We start from the raw sequence: 26,531 nt of genomic DNA on the forward strand, positions 1-26,531 counted from the left end.
CTCTTCATCACTCCCTATAAGGCAGACCTGTACTGGGACGAAATTCAAACTATCAATAGACTGTCAGTTTACTTGATCAAATGTCAATTACAAGCAAGTATGTTGCATGAGCGTTGCTTGGGAGGAAAAAGGTAGTAAGTAAACTTTTTTGCAGTTGACACAATGAATGTAACTGATAGTTTGTAATAGTGTGCACATCTGTATATATACTATCCAAATAAGCAACAGACAAATGCCATCAGAAATATTCTAAGCTTTCCTTAGATCACAAGCTCATGCAAAACTGGAAATTGAGGAGGGATACACTACACTCTAGGTCATGAATCAAGTTCCCTGTTTCAACCCAGAACTTTATTTAAAACCAAGAGACAATGGGGTAAGTCTGGGCAACAACTGAAACCAAACATTTACTGGAATGAAAGGTCATTGACACAGATTCCCTTTGTGATTGAAACAGACTTTTGATAATCATAAGTCTTCAGGTGAAACAAAGCACTAACTGGCTTTCTCTTTATCATGTAATTTTCTATATCCATGAAAATGTGAAAGGTCATATACATACAGGAAAAATGGGAGGATGATAAAAGCTGCTATAATCAGCTAAAAGTATGTCTGCCCATGAGGGACAAACAGAAAAAAACTCCCTTCAGATAAATTGAGCACATTTTATGGGAGTACCAGGAACTCTACAATAACATGCTACTTTGGCAGTTAATTCTGTAAATATTTCATGTTAACCATACTGTACTGAAAACTACAAGTGAAATCAAATTACAGGCAACTGTGCTAATCCACCACTCATTTACAATAAAATAAAAGAACATCTGATCAGTATGTAGGTTACCTGAGAGAAAAACCTGAGATGAATAGAAAACACATCAGATGGGCAGTGAGGTCTGTTTGTCATGTTTGGGGTAAGGTAAGGTAAGGGGGGGGACCCTCCTCACCGCAGCATATACACTATGACAGAGGGAGTAATGCCATAACTGAGGTCTGTGGGGAAATATATGAGGTCTGGTGAAGTTAAAGAGATTCACCAGTACTTTTACATACATTTAAAAAAATAAAAATAAACGGGCTAAAAAGTAACCTTTATTTAACTAGGCAAGTCAGTGAAAAACAAATTCTTATTTACAATGACAGCCTACCAGGGTACATTTTTACCTTGTCAGCCAGTAGCTCTGAAAGTAGTGCCCACGAGCCAAAAGTGGTCCCTGACAATTGCTTACTACGTCACATATATGAAGAAATGATTGTGGACCCCAGGAAAAAGAGGATCGAGCACGCCCCCATTCTCATCGACGGGGCTGTAGTGGAGCAGGTTGAAAGCTTCAAGTTTCTTGGTGTCCACAACACCAACAAACTATCATGGTCCAAATACACCAAGACAGTCGTGAAGAGGGCACGACAAAACCTATTCCCCCTCAGGAGACTGAAAAGATTTGGCATGGGTCCTCAAAAGGTTTTACAGCTGCACCATCGAGAGCATCCTGACGGGTTGCATCACTGCCTGGTATGGCAACTGCTCGGCCTTCGACCACAAGGCACTACAGAGGGTAGTGCGTACGGCCCAGTACATCACCGGGGCCAAGCTTCCTGCCATCCAGGACCTCTATACCAGGCGGTGTCAGAGGAAGGCCTTAAAAATTGTCGAAGACTCGAGCCACCCTAGTCATATACTGTTCTCTCTGCTACCACATGGCAAACTGTACCAGAGCACCAAGTCTAGGTCCAAGAGGCTTCTAACCAGCTTCTACCCCCAAGCCATAAGTCTCCTGAACAGCTACCCAGACTATTTGCATTGCCCCCCCCCCTTCTACGCTGCTGCTACTCTCTGTTATTATCTATGCATAATCACTTTAATAACTCTACCTACATGTACATATTGCCTCAATACCGGTGTCCCCGCACATTGACTCTGTACTGGTACCCCTGTATATAATGTTGCTAACAATACATTTAGCTAGCTTGCTTGAAGTTGCAGTCTGGGATCTTAAAGGGATACTTCGAGATTTAGGCTTTTATGATTTATTTAGCCTTTTAGGGTTTTATTTGACAAATTTATGGTTATTTACTGCTGCACTTTAATTATTTGTTATTCTTATCTCTTACTTTTTGGGGGGTATTTTTTTTAAACTGCATTGTTGGTTAAGAGCTTGTAAGTAAGCACTTCACTGTAAGGATTGCCAGTGTGTGCGTGTTGTATTCTGAAAATAAAATTTGATTTGAGCACCACATCAGTACTCTCTCGCGCCGCTGTGTGGCGAGGGTCTGAAGCTCATCGGCCAGGGCTAGCCCACATGGGGGTAAATGTAGGGAAAATGGCACGGCATAGCTTCCAGAAAAACAGTTGATTTCAAACTAGGGATTTCTGTGGCTTGTGAGTTAAGACAGTAATTCTGCTCATATGAACAAAACATTGACACATTCAGCCCAAAGCGGAAAGTTTAAAAAAGTACAGAGTCACCAAAGAAACAGAGAATGTCTAAATGTTTTTTAGAAGGTATTTACATAAATTCACTATGATTAATATCACTTTATTGGTCAATTGCAAACAAGGTCCAACTAATATATATATATATATATATATAGCTTCCAGAAAAACAGTCAATTTCAAATGAACAAAACATTGACACATTCAGCCCAAAGCGGAACCCACCCCCCCTCCGGTTGCTGGCTCACGCCTCTAGCCCCAAGGCTATGTGCTGCCCCCACTTGATTTGATGAAGCACAAAGCAAATTCAAGTTTCATTATAGATCCCTCTCCAAGGCTGTCTGATAATACAATTATTTTCTTAAAAGCAAAACTAAACACACTCCAATTCCTACAGTACATAATCATTCAAAAATGATACACTCTTGGTGAGCGGTTTCCTATTTTAATGTTCTCAATAAAAAGAGAAGGCCACATCATTTACATTATTCCTTGCTACAAAAACATCCCAAATCGGAATGAAAATATTGTATTTTACAGTACAAATATACAGTGTGTATGGAAATTCAAACACCAAGACATGCTAAAATCTGTAGATGCAATCAAGATATTGGCAGGCTGCATTATTTGCTGGTGCCTACTTTAAAATACATTTGATCTGCAACTGATTAAGGCCAAATGAATTGAATGAATGCATGCCATTTAGTCCACAGGAGGCTGCTGAGGGGAGGACGGCTCATAATAAATGGCAGGAATGGAGCAAATGGAATGGCATCAAACACATGCAAACCAAACAATAAAATAGGCAGTATAGAGATGATTAAATGTGGGAATGGGATAGACTTCACATTCTTTGGTCTCTAGAGGGCAGCACAGACAAGTTGCATATCATTGTTCCCATTTCTAACAGTCAACAAATGCTTGTTTGTGTGGGCTTGATTCTTAAAACATTTGCACAAGTCTAACGCACATTTTACTTGAAACTACGATCTCAATATGAGGAGGGTCCTGCCACAGGACATGTGCAGTATGCTATACTGCTAGGCTGGTCAGTTAAACTTTGGAAATAAGTACTTTGTTTCTATTGGTCAGTGACTTTTTAATGAACATAGAAATTCTAACCTGTTTTGATTCCAAACTGATGGCAGTGGCAGCAAAACAGTTTAGGTGTGCATGACGGTATAGAAGAGACGTGCAAATGTTTGTAGCTTATTCCACACAGTGCCCTAGATATACTAGGAGGTAAATTGCATTCACTTCAATCATGGAGCTGCATAATTGGCTATCGCTTTATTACTGGCTTATTACATTGTTATTACTGGATTGTTGCATTATTATTGAATTGATTATTGATTCATGGCATTTAGAGCATTGTGAATACTCTTGCATAAAATATGGAGTGATAGATACAGGCATGCTAAATTCATAACATACCTACTGCTAATCTGTGTATATTTGCATAGTTGCACATAAATATTTTTTTATCCAATAAATTTGTGAAAACATAAAGTGTGTGTTAGAGGCTAATAGATAATAGAAGCTTAAACCGTCACCCAAAACTATTAAACAGAGCTTTGTAATAGTTGGTCTGAGAAGGTAAAGTATGCCCTATCTGGCCACTAAATAAAAAGACCATAGAAGAGTGCTTGTGCATCATAGTAATAAAATAAAGTGGAAGATCCTCACTTGCACAGGGTCGTCGTGTCCATATTCAAAAAGCGAATGTTCATTTTCGTCTCGATCTCAATATCTTTCAGTATCTGAAAAGAAAATGTTGTTTTACAACCAGTATAGTACTTAGTTACTAAACTCTGACAATACCTTAAACTATTGTGTACTTTAATAACAAGAACAACAATTGTGCTGCTATTGTTTGTGTTAAAGGGACAATCTGCAGTCTTGTCAAACAGCAGAGAGATAGGGCTGGAGAAATGTAACCACTTTAGATTTTCAAAGACAGAGCTATTGATGCAAGGACTGACCATCCACCAGAAATTAAAAATGATAGTTTTAACCATGTTTTGATGCTATACAGTATTTGTTTACAAACAATGGTGTAAAACAAGCTTATATTTTGGGTTCTAATGGGATGTGAGAGTTGAACTAAGGTCATGAGGCATTTAAAAGTTATAATTAAGCAATAAGGCCTGGGGGTGTGGTATATGACTAATATACCATGGCTAAGGGCTGTTATAACGCAGAGTGCCTGGATACAGCCCTTAGCCGTGGTATATTATTGCTATTATAAACTGGTTACCAACGTAATTAGAGCGGTTTTGTCATACCCATGCTATATGGTCTGATATACAACAGTTGTCAGCCAATCAGCATTCAGGGCTCCAACCACCCAGTTTATAATCGTAATTAATCAATGGGCATATATCGTTAATTTCAAAGTAAAAAAATGGATGTAAGGAGTGCAGATCACGCCTTTAAAGAACAGTGATGATTTAATGGGCTCTCCAGCGAAGCTCACTTAAATAATCTATACTTCCTTTATTTAATAATAAAAACCTTTTAAAAATAAAACTATAGCCATGACTTTTACCCCAAAAAATAAAAATATTATTAGACACAAAATAATATGTTTTATAACAAACCTTTAGAAAATGTTCAAAAGTGATCCCCTCGTAAAACTCATCTGGTTCCTGAGAATGAGATTATTGAATATGGTATTGAAAAAAACTTTTATAATAGTCAGATGTCATATAGCTGCTGATTCCAGATCTAAAACTCAAGAGTGAGGAAAAAAAACATTCACAAGAAGTTGTAAAAAAGCAGCCGTACCATGTGACCCATGGAAATACTGGCCACCTCCAGCATGGCAGCATCTGCTATTCCTTTTGCCGTTTCCTGTTCCAGGGCTCCGCTCCGAGACAGCAGCTCCTCCACTACCTACAGTACACTCAGAGGAAAGGCAGTCATGGTTACAATACATAGTGATAGGCAGATAAAGTATTTGAAAGAGAGGGCTGGGCAATGGCTTACATGTCGATACTCCTCCAGAGTGATTGTTCCATCGTTGTCTGTGTCGTGCATGTTAAACAGGACTGGGAAAGAAAACAAGGAAAATCTTACACAAACTCTTTACAAATATTTGCTTACCAAAGGCTTACCTGCATGTGTCATGAGGCATCACGGTCAAGCATTTGCTGAATAATGCTGTATATGGGATATAGATCTGTTGTATGTGTACCTGCTATCCCGGCAGAACGTTTAAAGATAATTGATTCCTTTTCTGGATTCCAGTCAAAGAGTGAGCCATAGTACACATCAAACCGTGTACAGTGTTCTGAATGTCATTGTAGAAAGTACACAAGCTAATAAGGAACTAACAAGGAACTGAATCCACATGTGCTGTCTGCTGTAGTTATTGCTTGTGATTCATGTATGTATTTACGCACCTGTTGTGTGTCCCGAAAGAGACGCACAAAGAATTATTATATCCATTTCATTTTTAGATATTATTATATCAATTTCAGCACAGTGTTACATTTGGTAGTGAAACTATACTATAATGCAAAACATCCATCTTAACACCAGTCCACACTGTAACATTTGAATAACGGTACTCACAGCGGAGTTTCTCCCTCCTGACCTTCTCTCTCTGTTCCTCTGTCATGTTCAGTGCTGGAGGTCTGAAGTGGGACATCACCACAAGGAACTCCTCAAAGCTGATCTCCTCGACCGTCCCGTCACCATTCTGATGGAAGTTTCTATAGAGGTATAAAAAAGCAAGGAACATAAATATCTCCATCTTGTGGACAGATGAGGTCACTGCACAACATCCTAGGCACATCATGGATACCGAAATGGATAATGTACGCAATATGGTAGTAGCTCGACTCCACCTATTGCTAGCTAAGGTTGTATTATTGTCATATAGTTTATAAACTCAGCAACAACAAAAAAAGTCCCCTTTTCAGGACCCTGTCTTTCAAAGATAATTTGTAAAAATCCAAATAACTTCACAGATCTTCATTGTAAAGGGTTTAAACTCTGTTTCCCATGCTTGTTCAATGAACAATAAACAATTAATGAACATGTACCTGTGGAACGGTCATTATTTGCCTACCGTCTGTAAGCTGTTAGTGTCTTAAGGTCACAGTTATGAAAACGTAGGACACTAAAGAGGCCTTTCTACTGACTCTGAAAAACACCAAAAGAAAGGTGCCCAGGGTCCCTGCTCATCTGCATGAACGTGGCTTACGCATGCTGCAGATGTGGCCAGAGCAATACATGTCAATGTCCGTACTGTAAGATGCCTAAGACAGCGCTACAGGGAGACAGAACGGACAGCTGATCGTCCTTGCAGTGGCAGACCACGTGTAACAACATCTGCACAGGATCGGTACATCTGAACAGCACACCTGCGGGACAGGTACAGAATTGCAACAACAACTGCCCGAGTTACACCAGGAACAATCTCTCAATCAGTGCTCAGACTGTCCGCAATAGGCTGAGAGAGGCTGGACTGTGGGCTTGTAGGCCTGTTGTAAGGCAGGTCCTCACCAGACATCACCGGCAACAACGTCACCTATGGGCACAAACCCACCGTCGCTGGCAGGACTGGCAAAAAGTGCTCTTCACTGACGAGTCGTGGTTGTCTCACCAGGGGTGTCGGTCAGATACTCGTTTATCATCAAAGGAATGAGAGTTAAACCGTGGCCTGTACTCTGAAGCGGGATCGATTTGGACGTGGAGGGTCCGCCATGGTCTGGGGCTTGTGTCACAGCATCATCAGACTGAGCTGGTTGTCATTGCAGGCAATCTTAACGCTGTGCATTACAGGTAAGACAACCTCCTCCCTCATGTGATACCCTTCCTGCAGGCTCATCTTGACATGACCCTCCAGCATGACAATGCCACAAGCCATACTGCTCGTTCTGTGTGTGATTTCCTGCAAGACAGGAATGTTAGTGTTCTGCCATGGCCAGCGAAGGGCCCGGATCTCAATCCCATTGAGCACATCTGGAACCTGTTGGATCGGAGGGTGAGGGCTAGGCCCATCCCCCCCAGAAATGTCCGGGAACTTGCAGGTGTCTTGGGTGGAAGAGTGGGGTACACAGCAATTGGCAAATCTGGTGCAGTCCACGAGGAGGAGATGCACTGCAGTACTTAAGCAGGGCACCTTTCATCCAAGCTACTCAATACTGCCCTTGTCGCTGCAGCCATAAGAAGTTTGGAACCACCAAGACTCTTCCAACAGCTAGCCACCTGGCCAAACTGAGCAATTGGAGGAGAAGGGCCATAGTCAGGGAGGTGACCAAGAACCCAATGGTCACTCTGACAGAGCTCCAGAGTTCCTCAGTGGAGATGGGAGAACCTTTCAGAAGGATAACCAGGCATGCAGCACTCCACCAATCAGGCCTTTATGGTAGAGTGGCAAAACGGAAGCCACTCTTCAGTAAAAGGCACATGACAGCCCGCTTAGAGATTTTGCCAAAGGCACATAAAGGACTCTCAGAACATAAGATACAAGATTCTCTGGTCTGATGAATCCAAGAGTGAACTCCTTAGCCTGAATGCCAAGCATCACGGCTCGAGAAAACCTGGCACCATCCCTACGGTAAAGCATGGTGGTGGGAGCATCGAATCAAATAAAATTGTATGTCACATGCGCCGAATACAACAGGTGTAGACCTTACAGTGAAATGCTTACTTTACAAGCCCTTAACACTTATTTTTCTTAGAACTGCATTGTTGGTTAAGTAAAAAAATGGATAAATAGAAAATAAAAGTAACAAATAATTAAACAGCATCAGTAAAACAACAATAGCGAGGCTGTATACAGGGGGTACCAGCACAGAGTCAATGTGCGGGGGCACTGGTTAGTCAAGGTAATTCAGGTAATATGTACATGTAGGTAGAGTTAAAGTGACTATGCATAGATAATGAACAGAGAGTAGCAGCAGTGTAAAAGAGGAGTCTGGGTAGCCCTTTGATGTTGGGATGTTTTTCAGCGGCAGGAACTGGGAGACTAGTCAGGATATAATGATATATAGGTTCCGGAGGGGATGGCTGCCGTTTTAAGGGCTCCTAACCAACTGTGCTGTTGTGTTTATTCGCATTGTTTTTAACTTATTTGTACATAAAGTTGCTGCTACTGTCTCTTACGACTGAAAAGAGCTTCCAGACATCAAAACAGTGATTACCCACCTCGAATTGGACAAAAATGTTTTCTTTAATGAGTCTGACACAAAGGATATGCTACTTTCCGGAGACCAGGCCCAAATCCCTGTCATTCGCGTGAAGGCAGAGATACAGAGGGAGGAGGTGGGGGTGCCTTGTGAGGATTCAGAGGAGAGTGAGTAAATCACCACTACCATCGATTCAAATCAAAGTTTATCTGTCAAGTGCGCCGACCTTACACTGAAATGCTTACTTACAGGCTCTAACTAACAGTGCAAAAAAGGTATTAGGTGAACAATAGGTAAGTAAAGAAATAAAAACAGTAAAAATACAGTGAAAAATAACAGTAGCAAGGCTACATATAGAGACTGGTTAGTCGCGCTGATTGAGGTAGTACGACCATGTAGATATGGTTAAAGTGACTATGCATATATGATGAACAAAGAGTAGCAGTAGTGTAGCTTAAAGGGGGTTGGCGGGTGGTGGGACACAATGCAGATAACCCGGTTAACCAATGTGCGGGAGCACTGGTTGGTCGGGCCAATTGAGGTAGTATGTACATGAATGTATAGTTAAAGTGACTATGTATATATGATAAACAGAGTAGCAGAAGCGTAAAAGAGGGGTTTGTGGGGGGGGGGGGGGGGCACACAATACAAATAGTCCGGGTAGCCATTTGATTACCTGTTCAGGAGTCTAATTAACCAACGATCAATCACGAGCAATCACTGGAAAACAAACTTGATGAACTACGGTCGAGACTATCCTACCAACGGGACATTAAAAACTGTAATATCTTATGTTCCAGTTGAATCTGGTAATGAATGGTGTGGCTGTTGAACAAGTTGAGGAGGCTAAATTACTTGGCGTTACCTTAGATTGTAAACTGGCCTGGTCAAAACATATAGATTCAATGGTTGCAAAGATGGGGAGAGGTCTGTCCGTAATAAAGAGATGCTCTGCTTTTTTGACACCACACTCCAAAAAGCAAGTTCTGCAGGCTCTAGTTTTGTCTAATCTTGATTATTGTCCAGTTGTGTGGTCCAGTGCGGCAAGGAAATACCTAGTTAAGCTGCAGCTGGCCCAGAACAGGATGGCATGTTTTGCTCTTCATTGTAATCAGAGGGCTGATATAAATACTATACATGCCAGTCTCTCTTGGCTAAGAGTTGAGGAGAGACTGACTGCATCACTTCTTATTTTTGTAAGAAACATTCATGTGTTGAAAATCCCAAATTGTTCGCATAGTCAACTTACACAGCTCTGACACACACACTTACCCCACCAGACATGCCACCAGGGGTCTTTTCACAGTCCACAAATCCAGAACAAATTCAAGAAAGCGTACAGTATTATATAGAGCCCTTATTGCATGGAACTTCCTTCCATCTCATATGGCTCAAACAAACAGTAAACCTGGTTTAATAAAACAGAAAGCAACACCTCGCGGCACAACGACTCTCCTCTATTTGACCTAGATAGTTTGTGTCGATGCATTGATATGTAGGCTACGTGTGCCTTTTTAAAAGTGTATGTAGTTCTGTCCTTGAGCTGTTCTTGTCTAATGATGTTCTGTATTATGTTGTTCTGTATTATGTCATATGTTTTGGTTGGAGCCCAGGAAAAGTAGCTGCTGCTTAGGCAATAGCTAATGGGGAACCTAATAAAATACCAAATACCACCGACACAAATAATATTTAGCTGGCTGGGTTTTCCGTGCATCAGCAGGACAGAGCAGCTATGTCTGGTAAGACAAGGGGCGGGGGTGATTGTCCATTTGTCAATAACTGCTGGAGCGCATTGTCTAATACTAAAGAAGTCTCGAGGTATTGCTTGTCTGAGGTAGAGTACATCATGATAAACTGTAGACCACACTATCTACCAAGAGAGTTATCATCTATATTATTAGTAGCTGTCTATTTACCACCCCAAACTGATGCTGGCACTAACACCACACTCAACGAGCTGTAAAAGGCCATAAACGAACAAGAAAATGCTCATTCAGAAGCGGCACTCCTAGTGGCCGGGGAATTTAATGCAGGCAAACTTAAATCTATTTGACCTAATTTATACCAGCATATCTGATCACAATTCTATCCTCCTGATTCGTGCTTTACAAGCAAAAACTAAAGAAGTACCAGTGACTCGCTCAATACGGAAGTGGTCAGATGACACGGATGCTACGCTACAGGACTGTTTTGCTAGCAGACTGGAATACGTTCCGTGATTCATCCAATGGCATTGAGGAGTATACCACCACAGTCACTGGCATCATCAGTAAGTGCATCGACGACATCGTCCCCACAGTGACTGTACATCAGTGAGGGGAAAAAAGTATTTGATCCCCTGCTGATTTTGTACGTTTGCCCACTGACAAAGAAATTATCAGTCTATAATTTTAATGGTAGGTTTACTTGAACAGTGAGTCAGAAAAACAGCAACAAAATCCAGAAAACGCATGTCAAAAATGTTAAATTAATTTACATTTTAATGAGGGAAATAACTATTTGACCCCCTCTCAATCAGAAAGATTTCTGGCTCCCAGGTGTCTTTTATACAGGTAACAAACTGAGATTAGGAGCACACTCTTAAAGGGAGTGCTCCTAATCTCAGTTTGTTACCTGTATAAAAGACAACTGTCCACAGAAGCAATCAATCAATCAGATTCCAAACTCTCCACCATGGCCAAGACCAAAGAGCGCTCCAAGGATGTCAGGGACAAGATTGTAGATCTACACTAGATTGGAATGGGCTACAAGACCATCACCGAGCAGCTTGGTGAGAAGGTGACAAAAGTTGGTGCGATTATTCACAAATGGAAGAAACAAAAAAGAACTGTCAATCTCCCTCGGCCAGGGGCTCCATGCAAGATCTCACCTCGTGGAGTTGCAATGATCATGAGAACGGTGAGGAATCAGCCCAGAACTACACGGGAGGATCTTGTCAATGATCTGAAGGCAGCGGGGACCATAGTCACCAAGAAAACAATTGGTAACACACTACGCCATGATGGACTGAAATCCTGCAGCGCCCGCAAGGTCCCCTGCTCAAGAAAGCACATATACATGCCCGTCTGAAGTTTGCCAATGAACATCTGAATGATTCAGTTGACAACTGGGTGAAAGTGTTGTGGTCAGATGAGACCAAAATGGATCTCTTTGGCATCAACTCAACTCGCCGTGTTTGGAGGAGGAGGAATGCTGCTTATGACCCCAAGAACATCATCCCCACCGTCAAACATGGAGGTGGAAACATTATGCTTTGGGGGTGTTTTTCTGCTAAGGGGACAGGACAACTTCACCGCATCAAAGGGATGATGGACGGGGCCATGTACCGTCAATTCTTGGGTGAGAACCTCCTTCCCTCAGCCAGGGCATTGAAAATGGGTCATGGATGGGTATTCCAGCATGACAAGGACCCAAAACACATGGCCAAGGCAACAAAGGAGTGGCTCAAGAAGAAGCACATTAAGGTCCTGGAGTGGCCTAGCCAGTCTCCAGACCTTAATCCCATAGAAAATCTGTGTAGGGAGCTGAAGGTTCGAGTTGCCAAAAGTCAGCCTCAAAACCTTAATGACTTGCAGAAGATCTGCAAAGAGGAGTGGGACAAAATCCCTCCTGAGATGAGTGCAAACCTGGTGGCCAACTACAAGAAACGTCTGACCTCTGTGAATGCCAACAAGGGTTTTGCCACCAAGTACTAAGTCATGTTTTGCAGAGGGGTCAAGTACTTATTTCCCTCATTAAAATGCAAATCAATTCATAACATTTTTGACATGTGTTTTTCTGGATTTCTTTGTTGTTATCCTGTCTCTCATTGTTTAAATAAACCTACCATTAAAATTATAGACGGATCATTTCTTGTCAGTGGGCAAACGTACAAAATCAGCCGCAAAATACTTTTTTCCCTCACTGTACATATCCCAACCAGAAGTTATGGATTACAGGCATCATCTGCACCGAGCTAAAGGCTAGAGCTGCCACTTTCAAGGAGCGGGAGACTAATCCGGACACTTATTATAAATCCCACTATGCCCTCAGACGAACCATCAAACATGCAAAGCATCAATACAGGACTAAGTTTGAATCCTACTACACACGGGGCTCTGAAGCTCGTTGGATGTGGCAGGGCTTGCAAACTATTACGGACTTCAAAGGGAAACCCAGCCGCGAGATGCCCAGTAACACAAGCCTACCAGACGAGCTAAATGCCTTTTATGCTCGCTTCGAGGCAAGCAACACTGAAGCGTGCACGAGAGCACCAATTGTTCCGGATGACTGTGTGATCCCACTCTTCGTAGCTGACGTGTGCAAGACCTTTAAAAAGGTCAACATTCACAAGGCTGTGGGGCCAGATGGATTACCAGGGCGTGTACTCAGAGCATAAGCGGACCAACTGGCAAGTGTCTTTACTGACATTTTCAACCTCTCTCTGATCGAGTCTGTAATACCTACATGTTTCAGGCAAACCACCATAGTCCCAGTGCCCAAGGAAGCGAAGGTAACCTGCCTAAATTGCACAGGCCGTAGCACTCACGTCGGTTCACCAACAAACTATCATGGTCCAAACACACCAAGAGAATCGTGAAGAGGGCATGACAACACATATTCCCCCTCAGGAGACTGAAAAGATTTGGCATGGATCCTCAGATCCTCAAAAAGTTCCACAGCAGCACCAGAGAGCATCCTGACTGGTTGGCTTGATGTCCTTTGGGTGGTGGACCATTCTTGATACACACAGGAAAATGTTGAGCGTGAAAAACCCAGCAGCATTGCAGTTCCTGACACATACCAGTGTTCCTGACCCCTACTACCATACCCCGTTCAAAGGCACTTACATTTTTGGTCTTTCCCATTCACCCTCTGAATGGCACACATACACAATCCATTTCTCAATTGTTTCAATGCTTAAAAATCCTTCTTTAACTTCTTGCGTCGAGCCATCCCAGATCCGGTATCGTGACTACAGCCTCAAGCTCATTACCATAACGCAACGTTAACTACTCATGAAAATCGCAAATTAAATGAAATTAATCTATTTGCTCTCAAGCTTTGCCTTTTGTTAACAACACTGTCATCTCAGATTTTCAAAATATGCTTCTCAACCATCGCAAAACAAGCATTTGTGTAACAGTATTGATGGCTAACGTAGCATTTAGCATTAGCATTCAGCATGCAACATTTTCCACAAAAACCAGAAAAGCATTCAAATAAAATCATTTACCTTTGAAGAACTTCAGATGTTTTCAATGAGGAGACTCTCAGATAGCAAATGTTCAGTTTTTCCTGAAAGATTATTTGTTTAGGACAAATCGCTCCGTTTTCTGCGTCACGTTTAGCTACGAAAAAAAACCTGTATCCAGGATTGTGTAAATCTATCCGCAAGCTCATTAGCATAACACAACGTTAACTATTCATGAAAATCGCAAATGAAATGAATCTATTTGCTCTCAAGCTTAGCCTTTTGTTAACAACACTGTCATCTCAAATTTTCAAAATATGCTTCTCAACCATTGCAAAACAAGCATTTGTGTAACAGTATTGATGGCTAACGTAGCATTTAGCGTTAGCATTCAGCATGCAACATTTTCCACAAAAAACAGAAAAGCATTCAAATAAAATCATTTACCTTTGAAGAACTTCAGATGTTTTCAATGAGGAGACTCTGTTAGATAGCAAATGTTCAGTTTTTACAAAAAATATTATTTGTGTCGACTAATCGCTCCGTTTTGTTCATCACATTTGGGGAGGGAAAAAAAAAAGATATATATATATTAAGTCATTAAAACGCAAACTTTTTTCCAAATTAACACAGCAGCACCAGAGAGCATCTACAATCTACAACTTTTTTCCAAATTAACTCCATAATCGGCTGCCTTCGATACTGTGAACCATCAGATCCTCCTCTCCACCCTCTCCGAGTTGGGCATCTCCGGCGCGGCCCACGCTTGGATTGCGTCCTACCTGACAGGTCGCTCCTACCAGGTGGCGTGGCGAGAATCCGTCTCCTCACCACGTGCTCTCACCACTGGTGTCCCCCAGGGCTCTGTTCTAGGCCCTCTCCTATTCTCGCTATACACCAAGTCACTTGGCTCTGTCATAACCTCACATGGTCTCTCCTATCATTGCTATGCAGACGACACACAATTAATCTTCTCCTTTCCCCCTTCTGACGACCAGGTGGCGAATCGCATCTCTGCATGTCTGGCAGACATATCAGTGTGGATGACGGATCATCACCTCAAGCTGAACCTCGGCAAGACGGAGCTGCTCTTCCTCCCGGGGAAGGACTGCCCGTTCCATGATCTCGCCATCACGGTTGACAACTCCATTGTGTCCTCGTCCCAGAGCGCTAAGAACCTTGGCGTGATCCTGGACAACACCCTGTCGTTCTCAAATAACATCAAGGCGGTGGCCCGTTCCTGTAGGTTCATGCTCTACAACATCCGCAGAGTACGACCCTGCCTCACACAGGAAGCGGCGCAGGTCCTAATCCAGGCACTTGTCATCTCCCGTCTGGATTACTGCAACTCGCTGTTGGCTGGGCTCCCTGCCTGTGCCATTAAACCCCTACAACTCATCCAGAACGCCGCAGCCCGTCTGGTGTTCAACCTTCCCAAGTTCTCTCACGTCACCCCGCTCCTCCGCTCTCTCCACTGGCTTCCAGTTGAAGCTCGCATCCGCCACAAGACCATGGTGCTTGCCTACGGAGCTGTGAGGGGAACGGCACCTCAGTACCTCCAGGCTCTGATCAGGCCCTACACCCAAACAAGGGCACTGCGTTCATCCACCTCTGGCCTGCTCGCCTCCCTACCACTGAGGAAGTACAGTTCCCGCTCAGCCCAGTCAAAACTGTTCGCTGCTCTGGCCCCCCAATGGTGGAACAAACTCCCTCACGACGCCAGGACAGCGGAGTCAATCACCACCTTCCGGAGACACCTGAAACCCCACCTCTTTAAGGAATACCTAGGATAGGATAAAGTAATCCTTCTCACCCTCCCCCCCCCTTAAAAGACCTAGATGCACTATTGTAAAGTGGCTGTTCCACTGGATGTCATAAGGTGAAAGCACCAATTTGTAAGTCGCTCTGGATAAGAGCGTCTGCTAAATGACTTAAATGTAAATGTAAATGTAATAATATCGACAGAAACATGGCAAACCGATGTTTAGAATCAATCCTCAAGGTGTTTTTCACATATCTATCGACGATAAAATCCATCGTGGCATTTTACTTTCTCTTCTGAAGAAATGGAACGCGCATGGACCTACAGATTACGCACACAGGACACCGGGCGGGACACCAGGTAAATGTAGTCTCTTATGGTCAATCTTCCAATGATATGCCTACAAACACGTCACAATGCTGCAGACACCTCGGGGAATAGACAGAAACCGCAGGCTCATTCCTGGCGCATTCACAGCCATATAAGGAGACATTGGAACACAGCGCCTTCAGAATCTGGGGCATTTCCTGTATGAAACTTCATCTTGGTTTCACCTGTTGCATTAGTTCTGGGGCACTCACAGATAATATCTTTGCAGTTTTGGAGACGTCGGAGTTTTGTCTTTCCAAGGCTGTCATTTTCATCCATAGTCGAGCATCTTTTCGTGACAAAATATTGCGCTTAAAACGGGCACGTCTTTTTATCCAATAATGACATAGCGCCCCCATAGGTTGAACAGGTTAACCTGTTTCCATCACTTAATCTACACTGATTGAAGTGGATTTAACAAGTGACAATCAATAAGGGATCATAGCTTTCACCTGGATTCACCTGGTCAGTCTGTCATGGAAAGAGGAAGTTTTCTTAATATTTTGTATACTTTTCGTTTTGCTGAAAAAACATTATTTGTCTCTCTGAAATGAAACCATCAAGTGATTGAAAATAAATACATGCCTATCTGTCATTGAGCAACACAATGCCGTGATGAGATTGGTGTTTTTTTCACTCTTTCATAAGTTCTTTAAAACAATAAAAGCTAATTTATCAAGATTTCTGAAAAAGGATATATCATTTTGGAAAGAAACTTAATAGTCAAACCTTTCCGGTCTACACAAGTGCTAGGTGGTAGTGGCTAACGGCTAGGGGCTAAAGGCTAGGGGTTGTTTCTAGGTGAGGCTGACATTTAACATCTCTGTGAGGCACCACCAAACCTACTGTTTAATGAAAATCCCACTAGGTAGATAGGAGCATCTTGAGAGAAGTTCACTTTTTGGGTTCTATTTTCGACTGGTGTTAAGCTAGCCCAATTGTCAAACACACGCTCGTTAGCAATTTCAATTTGTTAAAGCCAGCGCACTCTATTTTCCAAACCTTGCCCCAGGATTGGTAATTGACGTGTCTAATATCAGCTCGCTTGCGTTGAGGTGGGAGGGTAAGAAATATCTGAGGTGTGCCCTTAAAAAACATGCGCCAAAGGGCACATTTCAGGCAACGCTAGTGGGGATATTTATTTAGTTGGTTATGGCATGGATCTTGCCAGCAGAGGAACACAGTAGACTAATCAATAGAATAGCCTATGCCCAATGTTATATTAAATTAGCACTTTTGGGAGCAGCAAAAACAGTCAACACCCTTTTCTTCTTTTACTTGTCCATTCGGAACAACTTAAATCTATATTCTTCTTATCCAACATTTTTATTTAACGGAGTTGCGTTAATGTCAAGCCCTGAATGTGTCTAAAAAAAACTACATGTGTCTTGAAACCCCAAAGTCTCATTATAGGCTATGGATATTATTTATACCCAGCTCCTGTGAAACTTGACCCATTATGCGCGATGCCCACTGAATGAAATATGCCTATTTAGAAACATCAAGTTGTTAAAGTCAAATTATTGTTTTTCATTTATATAAAAAGAAAAAACATTTTCCACTGTCATCTGTTGGATCTGAATGTCAAATTGCAGGAAATCCAATCGCTGACCGTGGTGTTGAATCAACTATTGATTGCCTGTTTCTTTGCCTCTACAATTCTACTTCGCCATATCAACGTTGAAGGTAGACTAATCTTATTAGAACATTTACACATATTGTTACAAGTTGAAGCAGGGATCAAGTGAGGGATCAAGCCCACATCACACCAACAACTTATATTAATTCAAAGAAAAGTCTGCCTCTTTACGCTAAAGCCAGGTGTTACGGCCATTGTTCCCGCTGTCAAAATAGCCCAAATATTTCAGACACACCACCACTCAACTGCTAAGATTTACTTTGCGTTTGGCTTGTTAAAATAGAGCCCTTAGTTGTGTACTTATTGAGGTACTTAACGGGAACACGATACTCTACCTTTTGTCAAAGAAGGCCTCTATAATTTGGGTGCGGATTGGATTGCATGCCAGGTCTGGAATTGTGTCGAGGTCAGCTCTCCTACAAGTGAAAAGACAAGGAGATAATTAAAAGGTGTGCACCAGGAAGCTGGTCACTTATAACATCTTGCTCAACAAAAGCCAAACCAAAACCTGTTAGGCTAGTTTATTATAAAGAAATGGGAAGAACCACTTCACCAGAAATGTATTATGCCAGGATACACCCATGTGTGTCCCCATAGTAACAGCACAAGTTAAAAAATAAAGTGTGTTAGAATGGGCCTTTACAGAGTGTATGAATGTCAAACATTATTAGGGAGTCCTACCTCAGCATGTCTTCATTGTGGCTCAACTGCTTGAATCTTTTGTGCAGGATTCCAATTTGCTCGAAGGAAACTGAGGAACAAAAAAAGGACTGTCATGAGTCCAAGACAGAGAGGGACATCCTGGCAGCCTACCACAGCAGGTTAGAGACATAGATGGATGAAGGAGAACTCAAATGTATCTTCAAGAGGCCTCTTATTAGCAAAATGCCTGGCAGCACATCAGTTAACATTGAATGAGCAGGAAACCATGACGGACTGCAGAGTAATGATGTTAACGGAACACAATTGTTTTTTAACTTTTGCCAACTACATTTTATCTTTGTGTCTTGAAGTTATGTCTAATTTATCATTCAGTTTGCCTGATTTGACATCCTCAGGACTAACACTGTATACACACATAGTATAAGCAGAGAGTAGGGCTGAATGTTTATTCAGCATCTATTTTTAGTTGATGCCAGTGGATTTGTATATTCAAATGTAAAAACGATTTCACATTGCATTATCATTGTAGTTTAGAGAAATACAGTAATACATGTGTATTAAACTGTGTATTACATGTAATGATGAGCTCAAAGTATTAAAATGCATTGAAACAAGGACTTATATCTAATATCTATCTATCTAATCACCACAATACTTCAATTAAGAGTTTGTGTGTGAGTGAGTGAGTGCGAGTGTTTCAGTGTGTGAAAGAGGCTGCCGAGGGAAGGACAGCTCATAATAACGGCTGGAACAGAGTGAATGGAATGGTATCAACCATATCTTGGATGAGTTATTTACCATTCCATTGAATCCATTCCAGCCATTACTATGAGCCGTCCTCCCCAATTATGGGGCGACCAGCCGCATGCGATACATTCCTAGGTATATTGTACGGGCATACCAGTATGTGAAGATCTAATGTTGGATTACCAGTGGTATGAGGAGACTCACTGAGGGTGGGGATTTCAGACAATAGAGATGATGATGAAAACCGGTCTGTTCATGGCCTCATTGCTTGCATGTTTTTCTGAAGCTATACACAAAGTATCTAATCTATTATTCATGGTGGCTCAGTCAGGCCTACACTGTTATTTGTTTATTTGGATCCCCATTAACTTTTGCAGAAGCAGCAGCTACTCTTCCTGGGGTTCACAAAAAACACAAAACATGACATGCAACAAAACACTGATAGACAATCGGAGTCAGCGCAGTACAAGGTGAGTGCTCTACACCAATTTTTGGGGTATCCAAAAGGAAATGCCGGCATTAGAGGCAAGAGAGGGGAGTCCTGGCAAGATTAAGGCCAAGGGAGAACCAGCCACCTCTTCCTCCATTCTATAAAATTGATTAACTCTGATTGCGGATATGCTACCAATGGGACTCTCGTAACTTTAATACTCCCTGCTTTTCTGAAAAATTGCTTTCAGACAATGGATTCTCCACATAGGTGACACAATGTCAATTACACTCCACACTGCCCTCACCTACCTAGAAAAGAGGAATACCTACGTGAGAATAATGTTAATTGACTACAGCTCAGCTTTCAACACCAGTTTCCCCTCCAAGCTCGTCACCAAGCTTAGGACCCTGGGACTTCCTGATGGCCGACCCCAGGTGAAGAGGGTAGGCAACATCCCCTCTGCCACGCTTACCCCACAGGGGTGTAAGTTTAGTCCCCTTCTGTTCACCCACGATTTCCACAACACCATCATCAAGTTTGCTGAAGACACGACAGTGGTAGGCCTGATCACTGGCGACGATGAGACTGGGAGGAGGTCAGTGACCTGGAAGTGTGGTGCCGGGACAACAACCACTCCCTCAACGTCAGGAAGACCAAAGAGTTGATCATGGACTACAGGAAATGGGGGGAGCATCGACAGGGCTGAAGTGGAGCATGTCGAGAGCTTCAAGTCCGATGGTGTCCAAATCACTACGGACTTAAAATAGTTCACACACACGTGCGCACAGTCGTGAAGAAGGTGTGACAGTGCCGCTTCCCCCTCAACAAGGTTGAAAAGTTTTGGCGTGGGGCCTCAAATCCTCAAACAGTTATACAGCTGCACCATTGAGAGCAGCTTCACTGCTGGCTGCTTCACTGCTTGTTATGGCAACAGCACTGACTCTACACACGCACGCACTCACATACACCCACACACTGTTCTTTTTTTCATATACCCCTATACATACAGTATCTACCTTAAATCACTCCAGTAGGGTGCTTTACTATTTTTAGGCAGTATAATTACTTTAGCATCCCTCCACATCTGTGGAGACACACACACACACACACACACACACCTTTAGGCTTTGGTTAAATATATAGCAAATAGGGCTGGCAATACATTCTGCTACCATACTCAATAGTTTCCCCATCAATGCTGTCTATACCTGGTGGCTTGTCATTATTGATGGATAACAATAGTTGTTCCACCTGTCCCACACTAACTTGACTAAATCAAAACAGCAATCCTTCGCTTTCATTATTAGATATTTTATACAAAAATATAACGGATCACTGTTCAATGTTTTCATTTCACTTCTGAGTTTTTCCACCTTACTAGCAAAATAGTAATTGAACGATTGGCATCATCAAAAGTGTTTGTTATAAATTAACTATCAACTTAAATGAAAGATGGAGATGAATTGTGCTTTCTGCCCATTATATCATTTAATGTACTCCAAAGTCTTTTTCCATTGTGTTTTATGTCATTTATCTTTGTTTGGAAATATAATTGATTCTTCTTTTAGTTAAGTCACAAAATGTCTCAGTTTACAGTATATCAACCAATCAAATGAGCAGCCTGACTTGTTTGCCAACTCTTTTGAATAATTTGTTTGAACCATAACATTTTTCAATTCATCATCCATCCAGGGGGCTCTAACAGTTCTCACAGTTAATTTCTTAACAGGTGCATGCTTTTCAACAATTGACATTAATAATTTAACAAATACTTCCAACGCTGCATCTGGATTCACCTCTTCATACACATCAGACCAACATACATTTTCAACAAAAGACTCAACGTTATAAATGACTTTAGTCCCAGCCTTTGGCACTTCGGCTTTCCTTATTATTGCCACAATGTTATGGTCACTACAGCTATTTGACCAAGGAGAGTGATGGAGTGCTGCATCAGATGACCTGGCCTCCACAATCACGAGACCTCAACCCAATTGAGATGGTTTGGGATAAGTTGGACTGAAGAGTGAAGGAAAAGGTTTGAATCCAGGCTGTATCTTAACCGGTCATGATTGGGAGTCCCATAGGGCGTCGCACATTTGGCCCCGCGTCGTCCTGGTTTGGCCGGTGTAGGCCGTTATTGTAAATAAAAATGTGTTCTTAACTGACTTGCCTAGTTAAATAAAGGTTACATAAATTTTTACAACAACAAAAGCAGCCAACAAGTGCTCAGCATATGTGGGAACTCATTCTAGACTGTTGGAAAAACATTCCTCGTGAAGCTGGTTGAGAGAATGCCAAGAGTGTGCAAAGCTATCAAATGCAAAGGGTAGCTACTTTGAAGAATTTCAAATATAAAATATATTTGTATTTGTTTATTAACACTTTTTTTAGTTACTACATGATTTGATATGTGTTATTTCATAGTGTTGATGTCTTCACTATTATTCTACAATGTAGAAAATAGTAAAAAATAAAGAAAAACCCTGGAATGAGTAGATGTGTCCAAACTTTTGACTGGTACTGTATAGTGTATGTCAGTCAGTCAGGTGGCTAGCTGCCGGGAGAGACGTTGAAGGGCTTTGGCTAGTATTACTTTGCCAAATAGAAGGATGAAGTAAGAAGCTAATGTTAAACGTAGCCCACCTCAGCAGGAGCAGAAAATAGGCTACTGAGTTCTCATAATAGCTTTTCTTTACAGAGAGTAGCCTACTGAGACAGATAGCGATGTGGCGCTCAGTGGTGAGGCTGAGTCAGGCTGCAATGCTTGAAGGAGGAAGCAGAAGAGAAAGAGAGGAAGCAAGCAGAGAGCGAGGTTATAGCAGTGGCTCCCAAACTTGGGGTTGTTCATGTTGAAAGATATGTTTCAATATGAACATATCCACATGGCCCATCTTCCCTAAAAGTGCAATGTATAGAATATATGATTTTATGCAATTCATCATTACAACTGACTGAACAATCCCTGATGCTATGTGTCGGTGTGAATCATTTCTCATATTTACCCCCTTCCAGGGGTAGGCCTATAACATTACAAATTGTAAAGCTAATAGGCTATTTGTTTGTAGATTGATTGAGGTGAATGAACCTAATGCAGCCAAGGTGATAATAGCTTGAGCCATTTTTGCTTGTTTTTGCTGTTCTCCAATTGTATAGAAATCCACTAAATGAGCTTCAACTTCCAAAAAATGTCCTCTGATAAAACCTTAAGAATTAGCAGAGAACCCACTCTGGAAATGTTATATACTTGTAGAGTATATTGTTCTAAACAATGTCTTGAAATAAACAAAATCAAAAAGGGTACTTTGATATATTAAAACTTCTTATGGCTGGGGGCAGTATTGAGTAGCTTGGATGAATAACGTGCCCAGAGGTGCCCAGAGTAAACTGCATGCTACTCAGTCGCAGTTGCTAATATATGCATATTATTAGTATATTTGAATAGAAAACACTCAGAAGTTTCTAAAACTGTTTGGATGATGTCTGTGAGTATAACATAACTCATATGGCAGGCAAAAACCTGAGAAAAAAATCCAACCAGGAAGTGGGAAATCTGAGGTTGGTTGTTTTTCAACTCATTCCCTATTGAAGATACAGTGGGGCATTGGTCATGTTGTACTTCATAAGGCTTCCACTAGATGTCAACAGTCTTTAGAACCATGTTTGATGCTTCTACTGTGAAGTGGGAGCAAATGAGAGGGGAATGAGTCAGGGGTCTGCCAGAATGCCATGAGCTCGTGACGCTCGTTCACGTGAGAGCGAGCTCTGTTCCATTGCATTTCTACAGACAAAGAATTCTCCGGTTGGAACATTATTGTAGATTTATGTTAAAAACATCCTAAAGATTGATTCTATAATTCATTTGACATGTTTCTACGGACTGCAACGGAACTTTTTGACTTTTCGTCTGCTCCTAGTGCATGCGCGTCATGAATTTGGATTTGTGAACTGAACGCGCTAACAAACGGAGGTATTTGGACATAAATTATGGACATTATTGAACAAAACAAACATTTATAGTGGAACTTGGATTCCTGGGAGTTCATTCTGATGAAGATCATCAAAGGTAAGTGAATCTTTATAATGTTATTTCTAACTTCTGTTGACTGCACAATATGGCGGATATCTGTTTGGCTGTTTTGGTCTCTGAGCGCCGTACTCAGATTATTGCATGGTTTGCTTTTTCCGTAAAGATTTTTTTAAATCTGACACAGCGGTTGCATTAAGGAGAAGTGTATCTAAAGTTCCATGTATAACACTTGTATTTTCAACAACATTTACGATGAGTATTTCTGTAAATTGATGTGGCTCTGCAAAATCACCGGATGTTTTTGGAACTACTGAACATAACGCACCAATGTATACTGAGAGTTTTTGATATAAATATGAACTTTATCGAACAAAACATACATGTATTGTGTAACATGAAGTCCTATGAGTGTCATCTGATGAAGATCATCAAAGGTTAGTGATTAATTATACCTCTATTTCTGATTTTTGTGACTCCTCTCTTTGGCTGGAAAAATGGCTGTGTTTTTCTGTGACTTGGCTCTGACCTAACATAATCATTTGTGGCACTTTGGCCGTAAAGCCTATTTGAAATCGGACACTGTGGTGGGATTAACAAGAAGTGTATCTTTAAAATGGTGTTAAATACTTAATGTTTGAGGAATTTAATTATGAGATTTCTGTTGTTTGAATTTGGCGCCCTGCACTTTCACTGGCTGTTGTCATACCGTTAGCGGGATCTCAGCCATAAGAAGTAAAACATTAATATTTTTAGTGTTGATTAAATTCATATGAAAATTTGACATACTCCATATTTTAGAGCACACTATAAGAAGTACAATGACACCAAGATGTTGTTACAGGAGACATGTATAGGTCTTAATCCACAAATGGTTTGCGATACAGATGCAAAAAGCATGTCGTAAATCCAATGAAGTTTCTATGTGAAAATTGCCAGAACAATCGAAGATACCAAAAATATTTTCGGCTACACTGGCGTGGAATCGCCCTTTTAAGATTTAATAGTTTTAGCAACCATTTCCTGGTTGCTAAAATTCTGATAGTTCACCTAATTTCAGTTTACGTGACAAAACAAGCAAGTATAAATTTGCTGTGAAATATATTTTCCATAACCAAAAATATTGTATTTTCAGCTGCTTGAAGATTGTGTAATGAAACAGGCAGGGAGCAGGTCTCAAACCCTTGACCTTCTAGCCCGAAGTCCAGTGCGCTATCGACTGTGCCACAAAAGCATGCTCGTGCGGCAGAGTCGATTTCCGCGCTTATAAACCCAGGGTCGTTACAATAGTGTACAAAACTGAAGGTAAAATATGCAAAAACTAAACTTAAGAATGGGAAGCATAGAAATAGCGCACATAGAACCGATCTACCGCTTCTTAGACTTGCTTTCAATGAGAAAGAAATGTGAGTTATCCGTTAATGTGAATTTGGTCAGTTAGCCCAAAAAGTTACATATTGCAGTTTTAAAAAATATAGGCGATTCATCTGGTCTAATACGATTATCAAGTCTCATTTCTTTCATCTGACTTTAGTCACAAGGACATTCCATATTTGATCAAACAGTCTTCTCATTGTTCTGCTTTTAATTTGGACATGGTAGCTCAGCTCATTGCAGGGTATCAAGGAAAGACACTGCAGTAGGCCTACTAGATGCCTGACAATGATCAGACTAATACCTCAGGTTCAGTCTGAGATTAATGCCATACGTTTGATTTGAAAATGTCCTCTCACAAGCCAGAATGCTGAATACAATTGAATTTCAATGTATTCTACCAGTAGTCTGTGCGGGTTGTCCTTTTGTGGGTAGGAATTTGAGCAGAAATATCCACAGGAAAGTAATAAAGTATTATTAAACTGACTTTCCAAACACTGGTACCTCCATTGATATTTATATCCCCTGGCGCATGCGCAAAACAATGTAAACAAACGTCTACAGGAGGCCTCTAGGCAAGTATGCATGCATTGCCTGCGCATCCTTCAGGTGATCTGAACGCACTACCAGGCTTTTAAAAGTTAGTTTAATTATACTTTCATATGGATATTGTCTCAAATTCCGCACTATACAAGTTCCAACTCGACGGACAATCAGCAGAGTAAGTTCAAATGGAATTTTATTCAACATTCGTGACACAGTGGACATGAAACTAGCTTTCCGGTTATGTCAAAGCCTTTTGCGCGCAGATGCCCAAGAGGGATAGCATCGGCGCCAACTAGCAGGAAAGATACTCATACTAGTGCTGTAGCCTACAGCAATATATAAATCATGCTGTTCTGCTATGGAAATAGCCCCCAGAACACTTACCGCTACACTTGATGACGTGTATTATGAAGATACTCATTATTGAGAATGGGGTTACGTATTGTGGTGGCGTTTCATTTCACAATAATGACACATTTTAGCGCAAGATTACATAGGCCCATAACAATGCGTATTCGCAACAATTGTACTCGTATACTACAAGAAACAAACGTAATACTCACAGCCCGTCTTCTCTGCCAATTCTCTGTATTCTGGTTCATCAGATAATGACTGTAATGCGCCCATAACTCGAGAAACGTGCCAGCCGACCAACCAGACGCATGGAAATACCGATTGGTCTCGCTCAGGACAACGCTGGTAACTACTGAAATCGAAACAGCGTCAGTTCAGTGGAACTGATATTTTTTCATTAGCACATCCCCAACTCCATTGGTCGATACCGGCTGCGCTCATAATTAAGTAATAAGCCAGTTTCTTCAAGGTCCTAATGCATTTCAAGGTGTCAATCTCTGCAGACAGAGCGCGCACTTCCGCAACTTGGCAGTCTCCTTTGATCTCCTTTGATCCTTTGTCTCACTACTTCTTCTTCGTCTGGTTTTCTGGCAGACTACACAGGCGCTTTGTTGTGTATTGCTGCCTTTCAGTTTGGAAAGTGCACTGTTCACAGAAAAGGGAAATAAAAAAATAGGAAATCCCCATCTATATATATATATATATATATACCACTATCTCCAACACACCCATCCACCCCTGCCCAATACTTTGGCCGCAACAGATCCTACAGCAGGTCATCAGCCTGGGAGGCTGGAACCCCTTCTCTGAAAACCCCCTGTAGTTTTTCTGCACTAAAATCTCTGATACCCAAACACATCTATGCTTCTG

The 26,531-nt window shown here is 41.6% G+C and overlaps 1 protein-coding gene across 3 annotated transcripts; it reads right to left on the reverse strand.

Moving 5' to 3' along the window:
* Positions 1–2,490: 2,490 nt before the first annotated feature.
* Positions 2,491–26,263, reverse strand: LOC115105844 (calcineurin B homologous protein 3-like). 3 transcript variants are annotated; one of them, XM_029628273.2, is made up of 8 exons: positions 25,871–26,258; positions 18,199–18,268; positions 17,853–17,933; positions 6,011–6,150; positions 5,423–5,484; positions 5,222–5,329; positions 5,035–5,082; positions 2,491–4,194 (listed from the first exon to the last, which is right to left on the reverse strand). In XM_029628273.2, the coding sequence occupies exons 1-8, from the start codon at positions 25,932–25,934 to the stop codon at positions 4,117–4,119; spliced, it is 651 nt and encodes a 216-aa protein (XP_029484133.1). In that variant the 5' UTR covers positions 25,935–26,258; the 3' UTR covers positions 2,491–4,116. The 3 variants fall into 3 exon arrangements, with proteins under 3 accessions (XP_029484133.1, XP_064863534.1, XP_029484134.1); XM_029628274.2 differs by having other exon boundaries at positions 4,144–4,194; positions 5,222–5,339; positions 25,871–26,263; XM_065007462.1 differs by lacking the exons at positions 17,853–17,933; positions 18,199–18,268; positions 25,871–26,258 and adding an exon at positions 13,790–14,042.
* Positions 26,264–26,531: the final 268 nt, after the last annotated feature.

The sequence above is a fragment of the Oncorhynchus nerka genome, linkage group LG22, assembly GCF_034236695.1.
Source record: "Oncorhynchus nerka isolate Pitt River linkage group LG22, Oner_Uvic_2.0, whole genome shotgun sequence".
NCBI classification, from domain to species: Eukaryota; Metazoa; Chordata; class Actinopteri; order Salmoniformes; family Salmonidae; genus Oncorhynchus; species Oncorhynchus nerka.

Bases quoted from the DNA above. Each gene is read 5' to 3' on its own strand.
- LOC115105844 (XM_029628273.2), bottom strand. From the start codon at position 25,934: ATGGGCGCATTACAGTCATTATCTGATGAACCAGAATACAGAGAATTG. The intron at 18,269-25,870 runs GTGAGTATTACG...TTTGTTCCTCAG, and splicing joins ATTGGCAGAGAAGACGGGCT to TTTCCTTCGAGCAAATTGGA. The intron at 5,330-5,422 runs GTAAGCCATTGC...AGTGTACTGTAG, and splicing joins CTCTGGAGGAGTATCGACAT to GTAGTGGAGGAGCTGCTGTC.